Source organism: Zea mays, chromosome 10, assembly GCF_902167145.1.
Source record: "Zea mays cultivar B73 chromosome 10, Zm-B73-REFERENCE-NAM-5.0, whole genome shotgun sequence".
NCBI lineage: Eukaryota > Viridiplantae > Streptophyta > Magnoliopsida > Poales > Poaceae > Zea > Zea mays.
The window spans coordinates 72,454,318-72,471,399 of record NC_050105.1 but is presented as its reverse complement, the minus strand read 5'-3'; the positions used below and the strand labels follow the sequence as shown (position 1 = coordinate 72,471,399).

General features: G+C 43.1%; 2 protein-coding genes across 2 annotated transcripts; both read left to right on the top strand.

The window, feature by feature from the left end:
- Positions 1-3,770: 3,770 nt before the first annotated feature.
- LOC103641205 (somatic embryogenesis receptor kinase 2-like) lies at positions 3,771-9,804 on the top strand. The gene is made up of 11 exons (NM_001326455.1): positions 3,771-4,090; positions 5,432-5,564; positions 5,651-5,722; positions 6,165-6,308; positions 6,865-6,936; positions 7,025-7,096; positions 7,175-7,287; positions 7,588-7,722; positions 7,802-8,143; positions 8,258-8,652; positions 9,019-9,804. The coding sequence occupies exons 1-11, from the start codon at positions 3,988-3,990 to the stop codon at positions 9,331-9,333; spliced, it is 1,896 nt and encodes a 631-aa protein (NP_001313384.1). The 5' UTR covers positions 3,771-3,987; the 3' UTR covers positions 9,334-9,804.
- Positions 9,805-11,088: 1,284 nt separating this feature from the next.
- On the top strand, positions 11,089-13,137 carry LOC100272285 (CRS2-associated factor 1 mitochondrial). Its single transcript, NM_001146772.1, has 5 exons — positions 11,089-11,728; positions 11,811-11,938; positions 12,075-12,300; positions 12,377-12,504; positions 12,593-13,137. The coding sequence occupies exons 1-5, from the start codon at positions 11,164-11,166 to the stop codon at positions 12,818-12,820; spliced, it is 1,275 nt and encodes a 424-aa protein (NP_001140244.1). The 5' UTR covers positions 11,089-11,163; the 3' UTR covers positions 12,821-13,137.
- Positions 13,138-17,082: the final 3,945 nt, after the last annotated feature.

Sequence of the window (17,082 nt, the reverse complement as noted above, 5' to 3'; positions counted from 1 at the left end):
ACATGGAGAGAAAATTTCAAATCTTGAAAATGCTTCTTGAAATCTTATTCATATACCTTTGACTATTTGCAAAAAGACTTTGAAAAGATTTTTCCAAAATAATTTGCAAAAACAAAACAAGTGGTGCAAGCGTGGTCCAAAATGTTAAATAAAAGAAAACCAACCATGCATATCTAATAGAAGTATAAATTGGTTTAACTCCAAGCAACCTTTACACTTACCTTATGCAAACTAGTTCAATTCTACACTTGTATATTTGCTTTGGTTTGTGTTGGCATCAATCACCAAAAAGGGGGAGATTGAAAGGGAAATAGGGTTTAACCTTTTCCTAAATATAATTTTGGTGGTTGAATGCCCAACACAATTAATTAGACTAACTAGTTTGCTCTAGATTATATATTCTACAGGTGCTAAAGGTTCAACATGAACCAATAAAAAGATCAAGTTAGGGTTCAAAAAGAAAGGAGCAAAAGAAATCGAAGAGCACCCTGGTTTGGCGCACCGGACAGTGTCCGGTGCCCAAGGCCATACGAGTCTAAACTTGCCACCTTCGGGTTTCAGAAGAGCCGCTCCGCTATAATTCACCAGACTGTCCGGTGTGCCATCGGACTGTCCAGTGCACCAGCGGAGCAACGACTCCAGCGCAACGGTCGACTGCAACAGACACATGCAAAAGTGCTACAGTGCGCAGACAGTTCGCGCAGAGTCAGAGCAGCTGCCAGAAGGCACATCGAACGGTGAACATGGACTGTCCGGTGTGGCACCGGACTGTCCGGTGCCACATGAAGACAAAGATCCTACGATCGAAACCGTCAAAACCCTAACGGTTGGGTGACGTGGCTGGCGCACCAGACACTGTCCGGTGCACCCATCGACAGCAGTCTGCCCCAACGGTTGAATTGGTGGTTGAGGGCTATAAATACCCCCCCAACCACCTCCACTCCAACGATCCAAGCATTCACAACAGTGCATTCAATACAAGAGCAATACACTACACTCCAAGACACAAATCAAAGCCTCCGATCAAATCCAAGTCCACAATTTAACTCTAGTATTTTAGGACTTGTGAGAAGATTGTCTTGTGTTTCTTTGTTGCTCTTGTTGCTTGGTTGGCTTTCTTCTTCCTCATTCTTGTTCTCTAAGTGACTTATAATTAAAGCAAGAGACACCAAGTGTGTGGTGGTCCTTGTGGGGTCTAAGTGACCCGTTTGATTAAGGAGAAAGCTCACTCGGTCTAGGTGACCGTTTGAGAGAGGGAAAGGGTTGAAAGAGACCCGGTCTTTGTGACCACCTCAACGGGGACTAGGTTCTTTGGAACCGAACCTCGGTAAAACAAATCACCGTGTCATCCGCCTTATTTTCTTGGTTGATTTGATTTCCCCTCTCTCCCGGACTTAACTTTTATTCTAACGCTAACCCCGGCTTGAAGTGTGCTTAAAGTTTATAAATTTCAGTTTTCGCCTATCCACCCCCTCTAGGCGACTTTGAACGACGATGAACCCATGGTATATGCATAGTCCCTTTGTCTATTCAGGCTGGGGGACACCTCCATTCTATACCTTTTGATCCGTTGATTAGATGGTTATGGCCAAGAAAGATGCAATCCTAAACGACCTATATGCATTAGAGCTCTATTAAATGATCGCTCTATTGGTTTGAAAAGCCGATGACTTGCACCACGCTTAGTGCATATGCTTTTGGTCCGTCAACCTCCACCAAAAGACATGGGGGCATATGTTGAACACAGAAAATGTCCTTGCAGACGGTCCGGCCCTGAGGCTGGACGGTCCGTGGTGGTGGCCTGGACGGTCCGCGCGTGCGCATAATCAGTTAGGATTTCGAGTTTATTGTGTGATTTGTTAGCTAAATCTGAGGGATTAACTCGGAAAACGACTTGTAATGGGTCTAGACCTCTCCTTTATATAGATGAAGGGTTACGGCCGATTGAATCCCTTATAATCGATCAAATCAAATCTACTTATCGTTTTTACCTTATGTATTAGGAGTAGTTTTAGTTTAGCCTTGGTTTAGTCTCCCTCTACATCAAATCTTTACCTCTCTTCGACTCTACGTCGACTAGAGACGTCATGGGTGGCCTGCTGCCTAGGATCTATCCTCCCCGACAGGCTCCCTCCCGAGAGGCGAGATCTAGGCCTACTGCGAAGAAGAAGACCCTTTTGCGCCATCGTGGACCGTCCGAGCCCCAGGCGTGGACCGTCCGAGCCCTAGGCGCGGACCATCCGGACGTAAGCAAGCAGAGGAGAAGTCGTTCCTACGCCAGGTCGTGGACCGTCCGGCCCCCGGCCGCGGACCATCCACACCTCCGTAGAAAGCACCGCCAGGCAACCGTTCCAGTGTTTTGCGCCCAGATCGGCGTCAACACCTTCAACCGGTACGGATGCCTTAACAAAATATAACAATGAGTAGAGTGAATGGGGTTTTTTTAGCTTCCAACTCCTAATATAAATGAAGAAGTGATTATCTACTGCTCGCCACCTGAATTAGTTATCATTTTAAATGTTTAGCTGCTTAGAAATAGCTTTGTTGGGAGAAGTTAAAAGCTGAAGACATCCCCCTTGACCAACAGTTGAGAGTGGAAACCCGACGGACAACCAGTGAGTTGGTGGTGATCATATAAAACTTTCTGCTGCCTGTTCGACCATCCGCACGGGATCTATCCTCCCGCCGTCCCACCCACAGTAGCCCCGTTTCGTTGACTCCGTTCCGGCACCGCAGCGGCGTCGTCCATGCCCATCGGGGCTGGCTCGCTCGCTCGCAGCCCCAGTCGCATCGCAAACCCACACTATCCCGTGCCTGCGTCTTTGGCGCCGCTAATCCAAGCTCTGGCTCCTAAACCCACGCCCGCCTAAACAAAAGCCAAAACACGAGCGAGAAGCTACCCACGCCCACGCTCCCCTTTCCCCCCCTAAAAAAACAATATCCCGTTTAGAGATGGCAATGGGTACCCGAAACCCGATGGGTTTTTACCCCATTAGGGTACGGGTTTGGGTCAATTTTCATACCCATTGGTTTGTTAATGGGCATAAATCTATACCCGACGGGTTTATGGGTACGGGTTTGTTCCTATAGTACCCAAACCCGTGAACCCGTGAGTTTTTTAAACCCGACCAAACCTAGTGCATATTGTCATTTTATTTTATAAATGAACAACACACTTGTTATTCCTTATTTACTTCCTAACTTTATCAACTGGTGAATGTATTAGTAGTCGGTGAGAGTGTTGCTTGCTTGCTATTATAGTTTTTACTAGTGTTATATATGTGATGGATGGATAACTTAGTGCAAGGTCACTTAATTATACAACTTATTATTTGTATTTCATTCTCTCTACTAATAATTTTTATACCAAATCATGAACTCATTGTTCATTACATAAAATTTGGATCATGATCTCATTAATCATTACGATACTTATTGATTATGAGAAGAACAAGTATATTGGAGATGAAACCCGCGGGTAACCCATGGGTACCCGCTAACCCGATGGGTACGGGTTTGGGCAAAATCTCAAACCCGTCATGGGTACGGGTTTTTTAATGGGCATATATATTTTTCACGGGTACAGATTTGGGATGGCAAAACCCAACGAGTTTGTACCCATTGCAATCTCTAATCCCGTTCGATTCCACCCCCACCCCTATCCCACCACCCGTGCCTCGTCGTATCGCCGTTCTACGCAACCGCAGCGAAAAGGAGCCCAGGCGATAAAAAAGAAAAAGGGCGAGGCCGTCGAAAAGGGAAGCGCAGCCGCAGAGTGGGTGAAAGGTGGGGGGACGATTCGGAGAGATCGAGAAAGAGGAGAGAGAGAGGGACGGGGGCGGGGCCGGCGGAAGCGGAGCCTGCGCCCGCCGGACCGAATCCTCGCCGGATCGCCCGGCCTGCCGGGGCGGCGCTGCGGACTGCCTGATCCGGCTGGAATGGCGGCGGGCCGACGAGGGATCTAGCGGAGGTGGGTGTCGCGCGGCAATGGCTGCGGCGGAGGCGCGGCGCCGGTCAGCGGTCTGGGCCCTGCTGCCGCTGCTGCTGCGGCTGCTCCACCCGGCCGCGCTCGTGCTGGCCAACACCGAAGGTGCGGTGCGGCGGTGCGCCCGTCTTGCTCTCCCCGCTTTGCTTGCCTTGCTCTTGCTCACCCCTCCCGCCGCCGAGTTGGCCCGTCTGCCGCTGGGTTGTTTCCGGGAGCTCTGTCTGCTCCCACGGGACCTACTTCAAATCGGTGGGTTGGTCTAGCACACCACGATGCACGCGGCAAGTGCCGTTCCCGAGGGGTTTGGCTGGGCGCCATTCCTGGCCCTCGCGGAGCCGTTTCTGCGTTTGGCCAAACAAATTCGAATTTACTTCTGCTCTGCCGCGGATTCGGGTGTCTGGCAACTGGCCGTGCCGTCCTTCTCCTCGCTGCAAATTTCGTGCTCTCCGAGACCAAAACTTAGAGAGTTTAGTGTCTTGGCATGATTTATTGGATTCCTCCTATCCTCTCTGAATTCATCTGACTTTGGGGCGTTCATGCCGCCCCCGTTTCAGCCGTCGGTCCTGCTGCGGCCCTGTGCGTCCTGACGTGATGCCCTACCGCCCGTGGCTTCGTACTACTGTTCCATTAAATTGCTTCGCTAGATTCTGCTTGATGTTTGCTGCGCGCTGGTTTGTTCGGGCAACGCTAGCACAGTCGCCTTACCGGTCGTTAGGCTTGATTTGGACGTCTCCTGACGTGGTTTTGTTGTCTCTGGATATACTTCTGTTTCTAGTTGGTGGCCGGGCAATTCTCAGGGAGGGCCTCGGTGTCTGTGTTTGGTTATGCTACTCAGAGTGATTTTTTTCATACTCCTAGTCATATGATTTGCTTGTTGGGGGGTAGTGGAGGGGAGGGGATGAGCAGCGGTTTATGGTTGGTTGTCTGTTTCTGGTTCTTGGGATGGGATTGGCTAGGAGTTAGGACTTTGCATGACTTGCTTGTGTTGCTTGCTTGTTTTGGGTGCCGTTAGGCTCACGCTGATGACTCGCTTGTGTTGCTTGCTTGTTTTGGGGGTGCCGTTGTGCTGTATTTTGTTTGTTCGGAGCAAAGTGTTTTGTCGTAGGATAGACAGTTGTCCTGTTGCGTTTTTGCTTTGATGCTTCTACTAATTTGAGGGAAACTGTTTAAATTCTGAGTTGTAGAGCTGAAGCTCTTTCTTCCTTGATGCCATTAGCCCATTCGCTACAAGTACTAGTGGAGTGGATTTCGATATTATCATTTTCATTTGTATTTGATGATGCTTTTTTTTAAGTTATGACTACCTAACAAACAAAGTACTAGGGAAACTTTGTATTTAAGGATATTATCTAGGGATACAGTTTTTTTTTTGATTGACGCACTCCTTTGTTTGCGAGTGACATTTCTGACTAAAGAAGTATGTATTTTCCATTCTGCTATTGACAGGTGATGCCTTGCATAGCTTGAGGACTAACTTAAATGATCCTAATAATGTTCTACAAAGTTGGGATCCCACTCTGGTCAACCCCTGCACTTGGTTTCATGTTACCTGCAATAATGACAACAGTGTTATCAGAGTGTAGGTTCACCTTTTCCTCCACTATATTTCATCAGTGAGTTGCACATATTCTGTGTTTCGTACTGAAAGTTTTTCCTCATTTGCAGTGATCTTGGAAATGCTGCACTATCAGGAACTTTGGTTCCGCAACTTGGCCAGCTCAAAAACTTGCAGTACCTGTAAGTTCTCTTCCTTTGCTGTGTTTTGTAATCCCATACTGATTTTGCATGTGGAGGAAGAGTATATTAGCTTTCTAGGTGAAAACATTTCAGGCATGATTGCTCATATAAGAAATATCCTGTTCAGAATACTTATTACATAGATGAAAATAAGGTTATGCAGCTACAATGTCTAAATATCACATGTTGCTCTGGCGAGGTATAATACACAGCACATCTTCCTCTCAAAATAAGTGACTGGCATATTCTGTCTTAAATGTCGAGCCTGTTCTATATAAAATGACAATGCTGTTGCCACTATTAACTGGGTGACATCAAAGTAACATTCACTGCCTTTGTTAATCACTAATGACCTCAACCATTTACTGTGGCATGCCATAGCTTGGTTACTTTCTTTTGTTTTTAAAATTAGTCACTGCCTTCATATCGTGTTTTTATACAGGGAGCTCTACAGTAATAATATCAGTGGCACTATACCTAGTGAACTTGGGAATCTTACAAACTTGGTCAGTTTGGATTTGTACTTGAACAACTTCACTGGTCCCATACCAGATTCATTGGGGAAGCTATTGAAGCTGCGGTTCTTGTAAGATATTCACATTGATTTTCCCTACTAGTTACTGTAGAGTAAAACCTGTTAAGAGTAGGAATCTTTTGGCTTACGCACACTGAATCTATCTCAGTTATTGTTGGTTGCTTCATCCCATCTATATGTGTTGACCAAGGGAGATCTTCTATTACGTTGAGATTTCACTAGGCCACATACATGATAGCTGGTTTGTTAAAATTGTGTTTTTTTACTCATGAATGCAGCTACTTTGTGAAATAAAAGGTTAAGAATGTAGCTGCATAGCCTCATTGGGTCCCATACTCCCATTGGAAGTTAGATTTTCCAGGATAGGGTTGCTATTCATGGCAGCATTGAGTGATGCCTTGTTTTCGAAAGCGACTCTTGCCATATGTATATATTGTGTAGTTAGATTATTTATATCCAGAAATCTGTTTTTGATGTTTTAAGGTGTCTATCTCTATCATGTTGTTAGGTTTTCCACTTATTATAATGTCTAAGTCTTATTTTTTTATGAAATTACCTGTCGGTGTTTCTAATTTGATACATCTTTTAACTTTTGTGCGGGGCATAGGCGTCTTAACAACAACAGCCTTTCTGGTTCAATTCCAAAATCGTTAACTGCTATCACTGCACTCCAAGTCCTGTAAGTATTTGTTTCTCAGGTTGCATAGTTAGTTCGGTTTTAATTATTAAATGTAACATGGAAATTAAATGTTTCTATGGAATCACAGGGATCTGTCAAATAACAATTTGTCTGGAGAAGTTCCATCAACTGGTTCCTTTTCGTTATTCACCCCTATCAGGTAAAGCTAGAATTTTAGCTGAAAATTTCATTTTTAAGCGATAATGCTTCTGTTATTCACACCTGTCTTCTTTTGCAGTTTTGGGAACAACCCTAATTTATGTGGTCCTGGCACCACAAAACCTTGTCCTGGTGCTCCTCCCTTTTCTCCACCTCCTCCATACAACCCTACAACCCCTGTGCAATCACCAGGTGATTTACTCAGATTGTCCAGTGAAATCCTTGAGTTCAATAGGACCTTTTTTACTTTGCTCTTTCATCCAAATGGCATCCTATTTGGGATTTGTGTACCTCCAAAACAAGCATAATGCTGTCTAGCTGGAGAGATTGGGAAGGATACTGGTATACAACAGGAAGCTACAAGGCCTGTATGCGGGCATGCAGCACAAGTCAATAACTACCTTCTTTTTTTTGTCCCTACCCTGCATTAGTATGGCAGTAATTAAGGCTATGGAACATATGGCTTTGTTACTGACATCTTATTTTTTGCAGGAAGTAGCTCTTCCAGTACTGGAGCAATTGCTGGTGGAGTGGCTGCTGGTGCAGCCTTGCTATTTGCTATTCCTGCAATTAGTTTTGCCTATTGGCGGCGCAGGAAACCACAAGAACATTTCTTTGATGTACCTGGTAAGTATTCAACAGGAGAATAACTTAGGGAACAACATTGAATTTGAATTAACTTAATGTGAGACTTCGAATGTGGCAGCCGAGGAAGATCCAGAGGTGCATCTTGGCCAGCTTAAAAGATTTTCACTACGAGAATTACAAGTTGCAACAGATGGCTTCAGCAATAAGAACATTCTTGGAAGAGGTGGATTTGGCAAAGTCTACAAAGGACGGCTGGCAGATGGATCTTTAGTTGCTGTTAAGAGACTAAAGGAGGAGCGCACGCCTGGTGGAGAATTACAGTTTCAAACAGAAGTTGAGATGATTAGTATGGCTGTACACAGAAATCTATTGCGTCTTCGTGGATTCTGTATGACACCAACAGAAAGGTTGCTTGTGTATCCATACATGGCTAATGGAAGTGTTGCGTCACGTTTAAGAGGTATTTTTTTAGTATAGTGCTGTTCACGTATTTTAATTTGTATCTTTCATGTTACACCTCTCTAACAACAGCATCAAACTCTGAACTTTTTATTACTTTGGTTTTATTCTGTAGACCGACCACCAGCTGAACCTCCGCTAGATTGGCAAACAAGACAAAGGATTGCATTGGGTTCTGCTAGGGGCCTGTCTTATTTACATGATCATTGTGATCCAAAGATTATTCATCGTGATGTCAAAGCTGCAAATATTTTGTTAGATGAAGACTTCGAAGCTGTGGTGGGGGATTTCGGTTTGGCCAAACTAATGGATTACAAGGATACCCATGTAACTACTGCTGTTCGAGGAACAATTGGGCACATTGCACCTGAATACCTTTCAACAGGAAAATCCTCTGAGAAAACTGATGTATTTGGCTATGGAATTACTCTTTTAGAGCTTATTACAGGACAACGTGCCTTCGATCTAGCTCGTCTTGCTAATGATGATGATGTCATGCTTCTTGACTGGGTAGTTAACTGTGCCATTTCCTCTGTTCAAATTGTACCCCAAGTGTTCATGCCTTTTTTGTGGCTTCCGTACTGTGCAGGGGCTGGTGCTCACCTTTTCCTATGCAATTGTTAGAAATTTGCTGATCATTTCATCCAATGACAAATAGAGCTTTGATATTAATGTCTAAAAGATAAATATTTTAACTGAATTGATATTGTGACAGGCTGATAACTAAACAAGTAGAGTGACATGCTCGTGTCTCTGAAAGTCCTCATATATTTGTTAGAATATTGCTTTAGCCTGTTAGGATTTATTTCATTGCATTCTTTTGATATGACATGATTTGGCTAGCAAATTAATACCATGTTCAATTGCTTTACTTAGGTCAAGGGGTTGCTCAAGGAGAAGAAACTGGAGAGTCTGGTCGACGAAGATCTAGACCACAACTACATCGATGTCGAGGTGGAATCTCTGATCCAGGTGGCGCTCCTCTGCACTCAGAGCAACCCCATGGAACGTCCTAAGATGTCGGAGGTTGTGAGGATGCTTGAAGGCGATGGTCTCGCCGAGAGGTGGGAGGAGTGGCAGAAGGTAGAAGTGGTACGGCAAGAGGTTGAGCTAGGCCCTCATCGAACCTCGGAATGGATTCTCGACTCCACCGACAACCTCCACGCTGAACAGCTGTCAGGGCCGAGGTGAAGGCAAGCTTGAGATCAGACTCCCACTAATTCTGGTACGGAGGAGTATTTTGCAAGGGCACAATAGAGATGTGTATCAATCATCCTAGTAAAAAAAAAATCCACCAATTTGTTAATATACCAGTCAGTGGGTGAAGCGAAGATTGGCAGCCATGGCTTTGGATGTATATTGCTTGATGTGGTCAGCCATGCCTTTTGAGTTCTTCTATGCCAGGGCAGCAGAGCTGGAGGAGCTTATGTCATGTGCAGTTGCCGCATGCGCCAATGCTCCTGTGTTTGTAAAGGTCGGAGCTGAGGTGCTGCGGCTATCATCTGGGTCCGCGATAAGTTAATTGTACTGATAGTTGATATCTAACTACTATTTTGTGTATCAAATGAAAATGTTGGAACTAAAGGATCGGATAGTATAGGTGTCTTATGAACCTGTTCTGGCTGGCAAAATTAACCAGAAATATGGATTTGCCACTTCAACTATGTCAGCAGATTTGCGCATTTGCCACTCCATCGTCTTCAACTGAATCTCTGACTGCGTACTTGCAACTGAATCTCTGACTGCGTACTTGAATTATGAATTTATGATAACTCGCTAATTTTTTATAACTAGTCCAATGCACGTGCATTCCAAATATTTCTTTATAATAGGTTAGGGTCTTTAATTAATTTAGTTTGAAATTGAGTAGAAATAGAGTTTGATCGTAATCCGGTAATCCGATTTGATTCTTAAATTTTAGGAGCAATTGTGTTTCTATCCTTGATGGAAGTGCAACGACTTTGTGATTTCATGTCTTTTTTAAAACAAAAAACAAGTCTATCTCCGCTTATGTTAGATGGAAGTAATGGTGTGAAATAGGACATATAAAGACATTTATTCTTTCGTCGTAAATATGATTTTGCGCCCTTCTTTAGAATCTGTCTGTTCTATAATTGTGATTTTACCCCTGTTTTTTCAAAGAAGGGGCAAAATCATAATTACGATCTAAGGGTAAAATTTGTCTATGTATGTCCTATTTCACATCTTTATTATCATCTAATAGAAGCAGGGACAAACTTATTTTTCATTTTAAAAAAAGTGACCCAAAATCACAAAGTCGAATTTTGAGGGGCAAAATCACATTTGTACTTCGGCTCTAAAATTTATATAGTGTAAAATTTAGAGTCTATTACCATCCCTACTTCTACGTGCGTTGTGCCGACACACAATCATATTTGATATCCATAAAAAAATTAATATCAAAGCGAACATATTGTCCATATATTAAATAATAAACTAATAAAAATAAATATTACACTTTATCTTAGCCACCAGCTAGAGAAAGATGAGTTAAAAAATGAGCCCGACTCCTTTTTTATAGTTTACTCGGTCGCTCGTACTTCTTCAGCTAGCGAGGTGATATTACTTGGAGCGCTACGTGGGTCTTCTTGTCGTATTGGGCTTCGAATGATTTCTCATAGCCCATCTTTAGTGTAACGACTCAAATCGTGAGTATGATTGTTGGTCATACATAACACTATTTGTACTTTAGAGTTTACTGTTTATAAAGTAGAATTTTAAAATAGAGATGGAATAAGAGTTAAGATAAGCTCTGGAGACGGCTAACCGCCTAACCCACCCGAATCTCACAGCATCAAGGCGGGCCTCTTGCCTGAGATCACAGTGACAATCGAATCGGGCCGTTCGTTTGTTTGGGCAGCCTTCCGTTGCACGGACGCGATTTGTCCCCAAACCACTACCAGGAGAAGGCTCTGTTCTGTAACCCAATCAGTCATCACCGCCGCCCGACGGACTGTGTCCCCACTCCCCAGTGAGCCGCCGTGACCTCCCAGCCGCCCCATGCTCACCCTCCCCGGTACCCTCCGCCGCGCGCGCGCTCCTCCTGGCCTCCCTCCCCGCCGCCACCTCTCCCGCCTCCTGGACCGTTACGGCTTCGTGGCCCCGGACTCCCTCACCCCGGCCCCGCGAGAACCTCACAGCGACACCGCCGACTCCGCCGCCGCTGCGAAGAAGCGCCGCGCGAAGAAGCCGCCCTACCGCCCTCCGTCCTCGCTGGACCGTGGCGGTCGCCCGCCCGCGCACTCCGACCTCCCCTTCGACTTCCGCTTCAGCTACACCGAGAGCACCCCGGCCTCCAAGCCCATCGGGCTGCGCGAGCCCAGGTACTCCCCGTTCGGGCCCGGGCGGCTCGACCGGCCCTGGACGGGGCTCTGCGCGCCCGCCGTCGACGCTACCCTGCGGGACGTCGAGGCAGAGGACCCCCTTCCCGACGCCGAGAGGGGGCTTGAGGAGGCGCGCCGGCGAGAGCGGGAGCGGGTACTGGGAGAGCCTCTCACCCCCGCGGAGCGTGCGTTCTTGGTCGACAGGTGCCAGAAGAACCGCACCAAGCGTCAGATCAACCTTGGTAGGATTTTGCTCGGCTTCGGCGCGAAGCAAAGGATGCATTTCAAACTGTCGTGATGAATGATGTTTGTCAATTTCTCTAGGGAGAGATGGGTTTACTCACAACATGCTAAGCGACGTTCACAACAACTGGAAGACCTGCGAGGCCGTCAGGATAAAATGCCTCGGCGTGCCAACGGTCGATATGCAAAACGTGTGCCATCAGCTTGAGGTATAGCACTGGTTGTAACATTTTAAGTAGTTATGGTTGTCGATATGCAAACCATTTTTGGAGTTATGGTTTGATGTCACTGGTTGCAACATTTGGTTTTTGAGGACAAGCATAACTATGTCTACTTCTTGTCCAGGATAAAACTGGTGGCCTGATCATCCACCGGCATGGTAGCCTGTTGATACTGTACAGGGGTAGGCACTATAATCCAAAGAAAAGACCTGTTGTTCCGTTGATGCTGTGGAAGCCTGCTGAACCTGTTTACCCGAGGCTAATCAAAACGACAATAGAAGGGCTCACAGTTGAGGAGACAAAGCAAATGAGGAAGAAGGGCCTACATGTTCCTGTTTTGACAAAACTTGGTATTTTTTTCCTCCCCTTCTCCACCTATATGTATTGTAAGGAATAAGTGTGTGAAACAACCATTCTATCTCGCAGCCAAGAATGGATATTATGCTAGTCTCGTGCCAATGGTCCGGGATGCCTTTTTGACGGATGAGCTGGTTCGAATAGACTGCAAAGGATTGCCAAAAAGTGACTATAAGAAGATTGGAGTTAAGCTCAGGGTGAGTGTATGGCTACCTGTTCAAACTACATATGTGATTTAAAAATCATTTATAACTGAGTATACTCCACACTCTTATTTTGGTTTAGGACCTTGTTCCTTGCATTCTTGTCTCATTTGACAAGGAGCAAATCATTGTTTGGAGGGGAAATGAAGATGGGAGCCTACAAGATCGAACACAGAAGTCATTCCTTTCATTTATCGACTCAGATGTTGCATCAGTGAAGGATGAGACTGGTGATCAGGAACAAATACCAAGTGATTTGTCATATGATGGGTGTTCTGAGATGAAGTGCCAAATTACAAAAGTAATTTAGGACCTAGACTCTTTTAGGTTGATCTGACATATCCAGAATACACAGTTCACATAGTTGCAAGCTCTACACATCAACAATGGAATTGACAAGTCCTCAATGTAAAAGTTTGTGTATTCTCTAACCATGATAGTTGCATTGTATCACATGTAAGCCATGGTAATTTCTAGAGAAAATTCCACTGCAATTTTGTCCAAGACCTTACTTGCCATGCCATTGTAAATGTTCTAATTCCTTATATTACCACTCGGATGCAATTTCTTACCTTTTCATGCCATTGCTAGTGGCATAGAAGGGTAAAAAAGCTGCATGTTCTAATCTCTTATATATCACTGATGATGACATAGAAGGGTAAAAAAAAATGCTTGGCATGGAAGGGATTAAGATATTTGCGATGGTAATTAAGGTAGTGAGCAAAATTGCAGAAATTGCCTCTAATTTCTAAGCCTTATCTATCCACCACTTTTTTGTGCAATTTAATTCTTTCCCTATCCGTAGATTAACCAAAGTTGCTTTGGACTGATTGAGCAGACACTTGACCTGACATGATTGTAATTTGAGGCTCGGGACATATTTTAACAATAGCATCTAGGCCTCTAATTGAGTTTCATTGATTTACGACAACAGAAGAATATTGTGACTAACATGTGTTCTATAGAAATGATGTAAGTTTGGTCACGATAATAGAAAATATGTGGGCTCATATGGTATATGTGTTCTTATTGACAGAATCAAATGATGGTTTTCGAAGGATGAGTAAGAAGGTTAAGGAGCTAGTTCGAAGTATCCATATAGTCGTTGGATACTTATACTAGTGATAGGATTTTGTTGCAATATGCGGAGAAAGGCACCCCTCGGCTCTCGCTATATTCCAAACGTAGGGCCCGCGTATTTTTTTAATACACATGAGAGCTTCATATTAATTAAGAGATATTAAGGGGGCGTTTGGATTCCTTCATTTCAGAGGAATTGGAATTCACTCAATAAAGTAACTTATTTAGTTTGGAATTTAACATTCCACTACTTTCCAAAGTTCAGATATAAGCATATCTCAAATTCATGGGGTGGAGGATGAGAAACAATTTTATGCATTAGTAGAATTTGTTTCTACTCTGTAACTTACATGACACCCTTCGTCTCACTCCTCTATAGTAAAAATGTAACACATAAATATCTCTGACATCTTGCTAATAATAGTATACAAATATATTTTGCATAAAACTGAATTAGCTTAATTGATAAATGTCTAAATTACTATTATTAGAATAGAATTCAATTTCAATGGTCCAAACGGGGCGGGGTGTTTAGAATGACTCCATGTTCCAGTTTTAGTGTAGAGCTATAGTTTATAATATCAATTCAAATAGTTCTTAAAATATTTGTAATCTAAATAATAAACAAAACGACTTATCTAAATGTATTTTAAAGGTTAATAGCTTTAGCTCTACGATTTTGTGGAGCACCTAATGACTTGCTCTACCAACTTCACTAAATTTACTGGAGCTGAAGCTGTCCCAAATGTACAAGTACAAAGATACTTGAAAAACAAAATGCAACCCACCACACAACACAACTCTCAACACCAGCCTAAAAAACAATACACAATCCTAAGCCTAGACCCGTGTCTTGTAGGACCTTTCCTAGTCTGTTCGCTTCGGATTAAATACGACTGTTTGGACTGCTACGACTGTAATTTGTAGAGATAAAAATATTGTAAAAGCAGTAGAAGCCAATATAAATTAACGTCAAACGAACAAAGTAGCTGGAGAAACTTTCATTGTGGAGAAACTTCCAGCTCTTCGTGACAGAGCTCTAAAGGTGTTTGGTTTGATAAATCACTCCATCAAATATAAGGTTGATGTATCATAAGTTTATTTCTCAAATTTGGTGGGATAACTCTATTCCTCGTGTTACTACTAACTAACGATAAGAAATAAGGTGGTGATGGATCAACTTATTCCATTTCACAAACCAAATAAGAAAAAGAGAAATAAGAAGATGTGGACTAGCTTATTCCTCAAACAAACACTCTATAAGTTTTCACTTCAAACCCGCACTTCAAATGTAGCGCATATCTGCTCAGCAACAATAACTAAGGCATCAATTGTATTTAAGATCTTGGAGGAAATCAGGAAACCATATGAGTTACCTTTTTTAAGTAAATTGGCGATTACCTTCTATAGACTCTTATTGCCAGCCAAGACATGTTTGATTCTATGCGACTAAACTTTAGTTTTTTAGTCCATAAATTACCAAAAATAGGACTAAAGGGAGGGGAGGAAATCTGATTTACCCTTTTTAGTCCTCATATTTAATAATTTAGGAACTAAAATAGACTAAAAGGGAGAGACTAAAGTTTAGTTCTATGGAATCCAACAAACCCTCAGTTTATTTTTCCTCCACCCACTCACTAAAAGGGAGAGACTAAAGTTTAGTTCTATGGAATCCAACAACCCCTCAGTTTATTTTTCCTCCACCCACTCACTTTCAGCACCAGTTGAGGTAATAAGTAGCAAAAACAGTTGAACTCCAAAGTGGAAACATAGGGAAATCGTCCTTGATCATCGAAGTGTTTGCATGTTTGAGAGCAAGGAGAGATTAGAGGGCATTGATGGCTGATTTGGTGAACAAGGTTTTGAAGGAGATGTATGGAGGAGAAATTTCCTTACTATTTAGAAATGAATAGGGAGTAGATTCCTCTCCATGGACTCCTTTTCGATTCTCTGGTTACCAAACCAGTCCTGAAGGGACTAAAATCTCCTTACTTGCTCCTAGGCAAGCTCCGAAACTAAGTTTAAGGGCTAGTTTGGTGGCTCAATTTTCCCAAGGGTTTTTATTTTTTCAAAACAAATTAGTTCATTTTCTCTTGGGAAAATAAGAACCCTTTAGAAAAAATAGAATTACCAAACTAGCCCTAACTTTATTATTTGTCAGTGAAAAGAAAAGTTTGCATTTCATCAGAAAAGGCCAGGCTAAGTTTTGAGCAAAAGGCAACAACATCGGTACTGAATAAATGGTTCTCGCAAAACTAGTTTTTTGTCAGGGTTCAGGGGTGAGGAGTATAGATGTTTCATTTGACACTGAAGCTTGATGTCCTTATTTTGGGCCCTAACTTTATTATTTGTCAGTGAAAAGAAAAGTTTTGCATTTCATCAGAAAAGGCCAGGCCAAGTTTTGAGCAAAAGGCAACAACATCGATACTGAATAAATGGTTCTCGCAAAACTAGTTTTTTTTGTCAGGGTTCAGGGGTGAGGAGTATAGATGTTTCATTTGACACTGAAGCTTGATGTCCTTATTTTGGGCCCTAACTTTATTATTTGTCAGTGAAAAGAAAAGTTTTGCATTTCATCAGAAAAGGCCAAGCCAAGTTTTGAGCAAAAGGCAACAACATCTGTACTGAATAAATGGTTCTCACAAAACTAGTTTTTTTGTCAGGGTTCAGGGGTGAGGAGTATAGATGTTTCATTTGACACTGAAGCTTGATGTCCTTATTTTGGGCCTGGTTAGTACTAACAACGGTCAATAACTCAGTCTTACTCAATTCAACCGAGCTCAGATATGGGAGAGAACAAACAGGATAAGACCAACATGGATTGTATCTATCCGACAGAATGATTCCTCCAGTACTCATTGCCATCTCTAATTAGAGGGCATTGAGGGCTGATTTGGTGAATATGGTTTTGAAGGGGATCCATGAAGAAGGAATTTTCTTGTTATTTAAAAATGAATAGGAATGAGATTCCTTCCCCATGGACCCTTTCAATCCCCTGGTTACCAAACCAGTCCTGAAGGGGATAAAATCTCCTTGCTCCCAGACAAGCTCCAAAACTAAGTTTAAGGGCTAGTTTGACAGCCTCATTTTTTCAAGAGAAATTAGTTCATTTTTCTTGGTAAAATAGAATCCTTTAAAAAATAGAGTTGGCAAACGAACCCTAATTTTATTTGTCAATGAAAAGAAAATTTTTGCATTTCATTAGAATGGGCAGGCCAAGTTTTGAGCAAGGCAGCAACATCGGTACTGAATAAATGGTTCTCGCAAATCTAGATTTTTCATCTGACACCGATGTTTGATGTCCTTGTTTTGGGCATGGTTACTGGTTAGTACTAACAGCAGTCAACAACTCAGTATCACTCAATTCAACCGAGCTCAGATATGGGAGGAACAAATAAGATGGGACCAACATGGATTGTATCTCTTACAGAATGATTCCTCCAGTACTCACTTTGGGTGACTGCATTTCAGGTATATGCAGACAAACATCTC